This window comes from Haematobia irritans, chromosome 2, assembly GCF_050003625.1.
Source record: "Haematobia irritans isolate KBUSLIRL chromosome 2, ASM5000362v1, whole genome shotgun sequence".
Lineage (NCBI taxonomy): Eukaryota > Metazoa > Arthropoda > Insecta > Diptera > Muscidae > Haematobia > Haematobia irritans.
The window spans coordinates 18968929-18978112 of NC_134398.1; the positions used below are offsets into that span (position 1 = coordinate 18968929).

At 29.9% G+C, this 9184-nt stretch overlaps 1 protein-coding gene across 1 annotated transcript; it reads right to left on the reverse strand.

The window, feature by feature from the left end:
- Window positions 1-1226: 1226 nt before the first annotated feature.
- On the reverse strand, window positions 1227-3496 carry LOC142224482 (uncharacterized). Its single transcript, XM_075294256.1, has 2 exons — window positions 3394-3496; window positions 1227-2482 (listed from the first exon to the last, which is right to left on the reverse strand). Exons 1-2 carry the CDS (start codon window positions 3494-3496, stop codon window positions 1227-1229), a joined length of 1359 nt encoding a protein of 452 aa, XP_075150371.1.
- Between the last annotated feature and the right edge of the window lie 5688 nt (window positions 3497-9184).

Here is a 9184-nt window from a genome sequence, read left to right on the forward strand (position 1 = left end):
AATTTTGACAAAATTTTCTATTGTAAAAAAATTTTTCTGGATAATTATCGTTGACCTTTTTATTTATCTTTAAGAATTATTTTTCATAGTTTCGGCTATAGGTCGATTAAAAAACATAGATATGATGTTTTTCTTTTATTTTTATTTCCAATATTTCGGTTGACTTCGTCAAAACCGTTTTCAAGGCTGAAGTGAAACAAAAAACAGAAAATTGTTTTTAAATTTAATTACAAAAATCACTAACAAACAAAACCAAACAATAAATTATTAAACTATTATAATTTACATTTGTTCTGGTGTACACAGCTTCACACTCTGTTTTACACTGAATTTAACTTTCTATTGTGCTTTTGTATTGTATGTCTATATATTCGAGCGCAGTTCTCAATGTCTTTCTTGTAATTCATTCTCTCGTCAGGTGGAGTGTTGATAATGTGTAGCATCTCAAGAGTAAATCTGCGTCTGTAATTGTTTTCGTGGTCTAAAATTTCTACACCTTCAAAGTTTGGCTTGTGACCAGTCTGCGCACAGTGGGCCGCGAGTGCTGTTTTCTGCTCCATGGGTTTGTCAGTGGCTTTAATGTCAGATTTGTGAGAAGATAGTCTGGTTTTGAGTTTTGTCATTGTAGTGCCAATATATGTCTTTTGACATAAATTAGATTTGTCACCTTTACATTTAATCTTATATATTATATTGCTTTTATCGTCATTTTTAATTTTGGTTTTAGTTTTGCTAAATAGTCCCTTTACTGTTTTGGTAGTCTTTAACGCGAGCTGATATTTATCTTTGTCGTATATATCAGACTTACACAGTCGCTCCGAAAAGCCAGCTATATAAGTCACTGGCTTGTAAATTTTCATAACTTTTTCGTTATTCTCATTTTTGTTGTTCATCTGTTTCGATTTTACCTTATTTATTAGATTCTGAATTGTTCTTTTTGGGAAGTCATTATTGGTAAGTATCTTTCTAATTTTCTCTTCATTTTCCAAGTGAAATCCAGGATCACTAATGCTGAGTACTCTTCTGATGAAGTTAGTCGCAGTGTTAATTATGATACGTTTGTTATGATTGGAATAAAAGTTAAGTAGACGTCCAGAAGCTGTTGGTTTTTGATACCAGTTTAATTTTAGTTGGTTACCTTGTCTATGAACTATTGTGTCAAGATATGGCAACTTTTGATCCAGCTCCTCTTCCTTCGTGAATTGGATTTGTCGGTTGTAAGAATTTTAAGCGTTAAGCGTTTCTTCGACGTCTGATCTTTTTATAATGGCGAATATGTCATCTACATACTTAGTTACTACACGAGGCTTGGTTGTCTTCTTAAATACGTCGTCCAAAAGTTCCTCCATAATGATGTCCGCTATGATTGGTGAAGCGGGGGATCCCATGGGCATGCCTTTTAGTTGCTCATAAACTCTGTCCTCAAATTTGAAATATCGTGTATCCTTAATGCAAAATATTATTAAATCTTTGAATATGTCCTTTGGTATTCCTGTATATTGCTCAATTTTTGTCCATTTTCTTTCAATCGTCTGAATCGCCAAGTTTATGGGTATACTTGGAAACAGGGATACAACGTCAAAGGAGATTAGAACTTCGTCATCTTGTATTGGCATGTCATTCACTTTAGACTTAAAGGCTATCGAGTCTTTTACATTGTATTTTGAGTCTTCTGTAATATTCTTTAATATGTTTACTATGTATTTGCATAGATTATACGAAGGTGAGTTTACGGACGAACAAATGGGTCGTAATGGTGTGCCATCCTTGTGTATTTTTGGTAGACCGTAAATCCTTGGCGCTATTGCGGTCCTGCTTGTCAATTTGTTTTTTTCTTGCATACTAATAATATTAAGGTTAAACAGTTTATCCACTAATTTATTATTCTTTGTCTGGAGTCTTGAAGTAGGATCCACTTTTAATCGTTTGTACGTACACATATCGTGTACAATCTCTTTCATCTTTAAATTGTATTCCATTTTGTCCATTGCCACTGTTTTTCCCCCTTTGTCACTAGTTAGAATCAGAATGTCGTCATTGTCCTTTAAATATTTTCTTGTTTGTACCACTGTATTTGCTGTATATCTGTCTCTCATGCTCAGTTTCGGTTTACGCAAATGATCGTCTATTAATGTTGTAAGTTTAGTTCTCGCCATCTCCTGTCTCTCTCTGCTCTCAATCGTCTGTATGCAATCCTCTCCTTCTGCAATCGCTTGCAATAGTGGAAATTGTGTGTTGGTGTGCGGGAGAGCGTGTTTGGGGCCTAGTGAGAGTATCCATTGCACTTCTCTCGGTATATCTTTCTCTGTCTTATTCACAAACCAATCGTTGTTAGTTTTGATGTTAAGTTGTTTATTTTGTTGTTGTTTGAGTACTTGTAACTTTTTGATGTGAGTGGCTTTGTTCTTCTGTGCTCTGCTCTTGTATAGAATTCTTTCACTGTCCAAGTATAGATTGAGATCTTCTTGTGTGAGAAGCTCAACTAATTGAGTTTGCGCGCAATTATTGTTTTGTTGGGTTTCGTGTATTTGTTTGTGTTTGTACTCAATCAAAAGTTTTAAGATTTTCATATGAAAGTTATATGTGTGCTTTTGTAATGTTTAGCAATAAAATTTTAACAAAATTTTCTATAGCAAAATTTTTTGCCAAATTTTCTATAAAAATAAAACTTTGACAAAATTTGCTATAGAAATAAACTTTTGACAAAATTTTCTATACAAATAAAATTTTGACAAAATTTTCTATAGAAATAAAATGTAGTAAAAAAATTTCTATAGCAATACAATTTTGACAAAATTTTCTATAGAAGTGAAAATTTGACAAAATTTTCTATAGAAATAAACGTGACAAAATTTTCTTTAGAAATAAACATATGACAAAATGTTCTATAGAAATAAAATTTTACAAAATTTTCTATAGAAATAAATTTTTGTCAAAAAATTTCTATAGCAATAAAATTTTACAAAATTTTCTATAAAATTAATTTTTGAAAAAATTTTCCACAGAAATTAAAATTTTGACAACATATTTATACACCCAAAAAATGTTCGCTTCTTGGAGGCATCATAATATATAATATTGCAAATACTGAAATAAACTCCTATAGTTATATATTTTTTTTGTTTTGGAAAAGGATATAAAATAAGGTTGTTTTAAATTTGGTATAATTTTCTTAAAATTTTGGTGGATTATTTTTGGCACGAGTGAATAATGCAATTGCACTACTACAATGCTTGAGGCCTTTCTATGGCAAAGTCTCACCTAATACACCTTTCTCTCATATTTTGAGCAAATGGATTTATGTTAGTATTTGCAATACCTTTGCATCGTTTATGATTGCAATGTGCATTTATTGCCATCGTTGGTGGCATCATTGATTGGTTTTGGTATCACCTCTACAGACACTTTTGCCATCGAAGCCAACACCACCACCACCACCACATTCTCTTTCAGCAATAGTATTGAGTAAACAAGCGAATTTCACTTCCATTCGCATATTGTTGATCCTCTACCAGTAGCAATTCATTCCGGCTGACATGTGTTTTATAGTCTAAGGGAATTATGACTTGAAAAATATGTGTACATTTGCACAAATGTTCGAATGTCAGAGTGTAGAGTAGGTCCATATTGTCAATATTTAGCTTTTATTTACATTACATTTAGTTTCGATATTTTAACGATTATTTTATGATGACAAATGTATTTCTGCATCTGTGTGCATAAAAAAAATAAAAAATAAAATAATCTTCGGTCATAAAAATTCAGCGAGAAATTGGTGATGGCATGGGGTATTCATGTGTATCATGACATTAGAGAAACCAAATGATGAATGAATAGAATAATTTGTCATTAATTTAAAGTAAATTTCCATACACTGAAAAAGTATTGTAGTGAGGCCAAAGTCATTCGCCTTAAAAGGCGAATGCTAATTTTGCTTAGCATAGAAGACGCATTTCTCTAATATGAAGTCAATTGCCAAATTAAAAATCCTTAATTCCAAAATTACTTTAAATCAAAGATACAATTTAGTATACATTTGGTTCATAAAATGTTTGATATATACTTAAAAAAAAAAGATTTAATTAAGCTGTCGAAATTTTGGAAAAAATAATAAAACTTAACTTCAAAACAAATAATTTTTTGCAATAAAAATAAGTTAAATTTGGCATTAGTTTTACTAAGGATTTTTTCGGTGTACATTTGAAGCGTTTTTATCATAAACCTAAAGATTAAATAGTTCAGTTAATTTAATGACTATTTGCTCAAATCAAAAATGTTTTTATTTATTTTAAGAAAAATTTGTCTTAGTGGAAAAACATACGACTTTAACGGAGGGATGCAATTTTTGAAAATTTGTGTCCTAAAATTAATAAAAAAAATTGAACACAAAGATTATAAAATTTCATTATTTTAAAGAAATTTTCCTTAGTATTATGTAAATTGCACATCCTAAAACTTATGTTACGTAATCTCTAATACCACGAAAATATTTTTTTTTTAATTTTTTTCAGTGTTCATCCTTTTTAGTGCCAATTTTGCTTTTAATGTCGTATTTCTATAATTATATTGAGGTAAATAAAACTCTACTCTTTGGAAACAATTATATTAAATTTTATATATGTTTACCGTTATGCGCAAAACCGCTATAGTCTTCGCATTTATAATGGAGCAAAAAAAAATAATATCGAAAATCTGAACATATTCCCAAACTAGAAGCAAAAACCACTGCCACATTGTGATTACATAAATTCGACAGTTTGTATACAAATGGGTGATGGCAACAAAATCCGTAAAAGAATGAAATTTAATATTCGCACAGTATATTGAATTATGGAAATTGTTGCAGCAACTCCAATAAAGAAAAACTAATACGACCAATTAATTTCGAGATTGAAGGCAATTTTTTTTTCTGTGTAATGGGTTTTTGTTTCTATTTTTTTTTTTTTCAATTTCATCTACGATTTTAATTGAATTTTTATAGAAACGCAATATCCAGAAAATGTTCTACAGAAATAAAATATTCTATTGAAATGAAATTTTTCAGAAAATTTTCTATAGAAATAAAATTTTGCCAAAATTTTCTATGGAAATAAAATTCTGACAACGTTTTCTGAACAAATAAAATTTTGACAAAATTTTCTATCGAAACAAAATTATGAAAAAAATTTCTATTGAAAAAAACTTTTGACAAAATTTTCAATAAATATACAATTTTGCTAAAATTTTTTATAAAAATAAAATTTTGACAAAATTTTCTACAGAAATAACATTTTGAGAACATATTTTATAGAAATAAAATTTTGAGAAAATTTTCTATAGAAATAAAATTTTGAGAAAATTTTCTATAGAAATAAAATTTTGAGAAAATTTTCTATAGAAATAAAATTTTGAGAACATTTTCTATAGAAATAAAATTTTAAGAAAAGTTTCAATAGAAATAAAATTTTGAGAAAATTTTCTATAGAAATAAAATTTTGTTAAATATTCTATAGAAATAAAATTTTGACAAAATTTTCTAAAGAAGTCAAATTTTGACAACAACAAAAAATAACATTTTGACAAAAAGTTCTATAGAAATAAAATGTTGAAAATTTTTTTTGTATAAATAAAATTTTGAAGACATTTCAATAGAAACAGAATTTTGAGAAAACTTTTTTAGAAATAAAATTTTCCAAAAAATATTCTATTGAAATAAAATTTTCAGAAAATTTTCTATAGAAAAAAAATTTTGTTAAATATTCTATAGAAATTAAATTTTGACAAAATTTTCTAAAGAAGTAAAATTTTGACAAAATTTTCTACAGAAATAAAATTTTGACAAAATGTTCTATCGAAATAAATTTATGAACAAATTTTCTGCAGAAATAAATTCTTGCCAAATTTTCAATAGATATACAATTTTCCGAAAAATTTTTATAGAAATAAAATTTTGACAAAATTTTCTACAAAATAACATTTTGAAAACATATTTTACAGAAATAAAATTGTGAGAAAATTTTCCATAGATATAAAATTAAAAAAAAAATTCCTAGAAATAAAATCGTGGCAAAATTTTCTATAGAAATAAAATTTTGAGAAAATTTTCAACAGAAATAAAATTTTCAACAGAAATAAAATTTTAAGAAAATTTTCAATAGAAATAAAATTTTGAGAAAACTTTCTATAGAAATAAAGTTATTGTTGTTTTTTATTTCAGCTTAAAACCATACATTGACTAAACGACAAGCTTAACCAACAGAGGAAAAGAATGTTTGTCAAATGTATTTGGGCAAAGTCCTATAGACTGCAAAATGGTTGGATGGACGCACGTTTCGGAATTACCACATTCCTCAACAGCATCCTCTACTTGCAGCAAAACTATCGACCAATTATTTTGGTAAAATTTTCTATAGAAATACAATTGAGACAACATTTTCTACAGAAATATAATTTTGAGGAATTTTGAGGGTGAGGAAATTTTCTATAGACGTACAATATTGAAACAATTTTCTATGGAAATAAAATTTTGAGAAATTTTTTTATAGAAATAAAATTGTGGGAAAATTTTTTATAGAAACAAAATTTTGAAAAAAAAAACAAGTATTGCGTAGAAACTTCTACGGAAGACGGTATTCCAAATCGAATTACTTGGGTTGTGGTATCTTAAAACTTCTTAACATCATTTTCTAAATTGTGAGTTAATCCATACGTGGTATATATTAGACAAAAAAGTTATGTATAGGTAAGTCCACAAATAATTTTTGTGTGATTGGGGATCGATTTATCTGAGGGCTATATATAACTATAGACCGCTATGGACCTAGTTAGTCATGGTTGTTAACGGCCATATACTAGCACAATGAACCAAATTTCAACTGACTCGGATGAAATTTGCTTCTCCAAGAGGCTCCAAAACCAAATCTCGGGATCGGTTTATATGGGGGCTATATATGATTATGGACTGATATGGACCGCTTTTGGCATGGTTGTTAAATATCATATACTACTACCACGTACCAAATTTCAACCAGGTCGGATGAATTTTGCTTCTCCAAAAGGCACCAGAGGTCAAATCTGGGGATCGGTTTATATGGGGGCTATATATAAATATGGACTGATATGAACCAATTCTTGCATGGTTGTTGGATACCATATACTAACATCACGTATCAAATTTCAACCGAATCGGATGAATTTTGCTCTTCCAAAGGGCTCCGGAGGTCAAATCTAGGGATCGGTTTATATGGGGCCTATTTATAATTATTGACCGATTTCGACCAATTTTTGCATGGGTGTTTGAGGCCATATATTAACACCACGTACCAAATTTCAACTGAATCAGATGAATTTTGCTCTTCCAAGAGGCTCCGGAGGTCAAATCCGGTGATCGGTTTATATGGGGGCTATATATAATTATGGACCGATGTGGACCAATTTTTGCATGGTCATTAGAGACCATATACTAACACCATGTACCAAATTTCAACCGGATCGGATGAAAGTTGCTTCTCTTAGAGGCTCCGCAAGCCAAATCGGGGAATCGGTTTTATTTCATCCGAATCGGATGAAATATGCTTTTCTTAGAGCAATCGCAAACCAAAATTGGGGGTCCGTTTATATGGGGGCTATACATAAAAGTTGTCCGATATGGTCCATTTGCAATACCATTCGACCTATATCAATGACAACTACTTTTGCCAAGTTTCAAGTCGATAGCTTGTTTCGTTCGGAAGTTAGCGTGATTTCAACAGACGGACGGACATGCTCAGATCGACTCAGAATTTCATCACGACCCAGAATATATATACTTTATGGGGGTCTTAGAGCAATATTTCGATGTGTTACAAACGGAATGACAAAGTTAATATACCCCCATCCTATGGTGGAAGGTATAAACATCAATGGAGATAACATTTTGAGAAAATGTTCTATGTGAATACAATTTTAGAAAGTTTTCTAAAGAAATACAAATACAATTTTTAGAAAATTTTCTATAAAAATAAAATGTTGAGAACATTTTCTATAGAAATAAAATTTTGATAATTTTTCTACAGAAATAAAATTTTTTTTATAGAAATTAAATCTTGAGAAAATTTTCTGTAGAAATAAAATTTTGCAAAATAAGATTTTTTCGTTTGGCAGGTTTTTTTTGGTAAAATTTGCTCCAATATTTTGTAGATTATTTTTGGGTCGGGTGGCAACCGTGATTCAAACTCATTTCACTGTGTAATTCAGCAGCAACATCCCATCAACAGCAACAATAATGTATGACCAATTTCAATTTAATTCATAACGATTTATGTACAACATTTACAACAACAAACAAATAATAAATTAACAATAAGGATTAAATAACATACACAAATACAACACCACTAACAGCCTATAAATATAATAACGTCAATGAATAACATACACACATCTCAACTATCCTCCCGCTCAGTTTTGTCCATATATCTCACACGCACTTATTATTGTATTTTTTTTTTTTTTGGTAACCACACATATATAGTCGCTTTCACGTAAGCACGCACTCACGCACGCACGCATACCAAATGACACTAACACTTGCATATATGTTGTCTGGTTTTGACATTACGTTTACTGCAGGCCATAGCTTTGTGAGCGTGTGTGTGTTATTGAAGCCCAAAATGAAATTGGAGAACAATGCGACCAGCGAGAGAAAAAAGAGGCTGTCATACTCGTGCACTCGTAAGCTCACGTTTATTAAAAAGGTTTTTTGTAATTTTATACATATGGGCGGCTTCTTTTTCTCTCGGATGGGTGGCATCATTTGCTTGATTGAAATGAAACGAGGCTAGGATGATTAATGGATGACGACGAACAGGTGGTGTAACAAGTGGTGATGATGGGAACAACTAAACAGTTCAGAATATCAAGGACTAATTTAGAGTTAGTGTTTTTTTCGGCATTGTAGAAAAAAGAGATAAAGGCAATAGAGCTTATTTTCTTGGTTACAAATATTGGAGATATTTAACTGTTTGCATTCAATTTTATTAAGAATATGTACAGTGTGAAATTTGTAGAAAAGTTTGGAAGGCTAGGTTATAGCGATACATTTTTTGTTAAGGCGATTGCATAAACCGAGCTCCAAATTTAGCTTTTTAATGGCTTAGATAGCAGCACATTTAAAACGATTTGGCTTCAATTTGGTATCTAATAGTGTTTAAGATTTTTTTTTTAA

Coding starts and splice junctions, on each gene's coding strand:
- LOC142224482 (XM_075294256.1), bottom strand. CDS start 3,496: ATGCGAATGGAAGTGAAATTCGCTTGTTTACTCAATACTATTGCTGAA. Junction 2,483..3,393: donor TGGCAAAAGTGTCTGTAGAG/GTGATACCAAAA, acceptor AAACTCAATTAG/TTGAGCTTCTCACACAAGAA.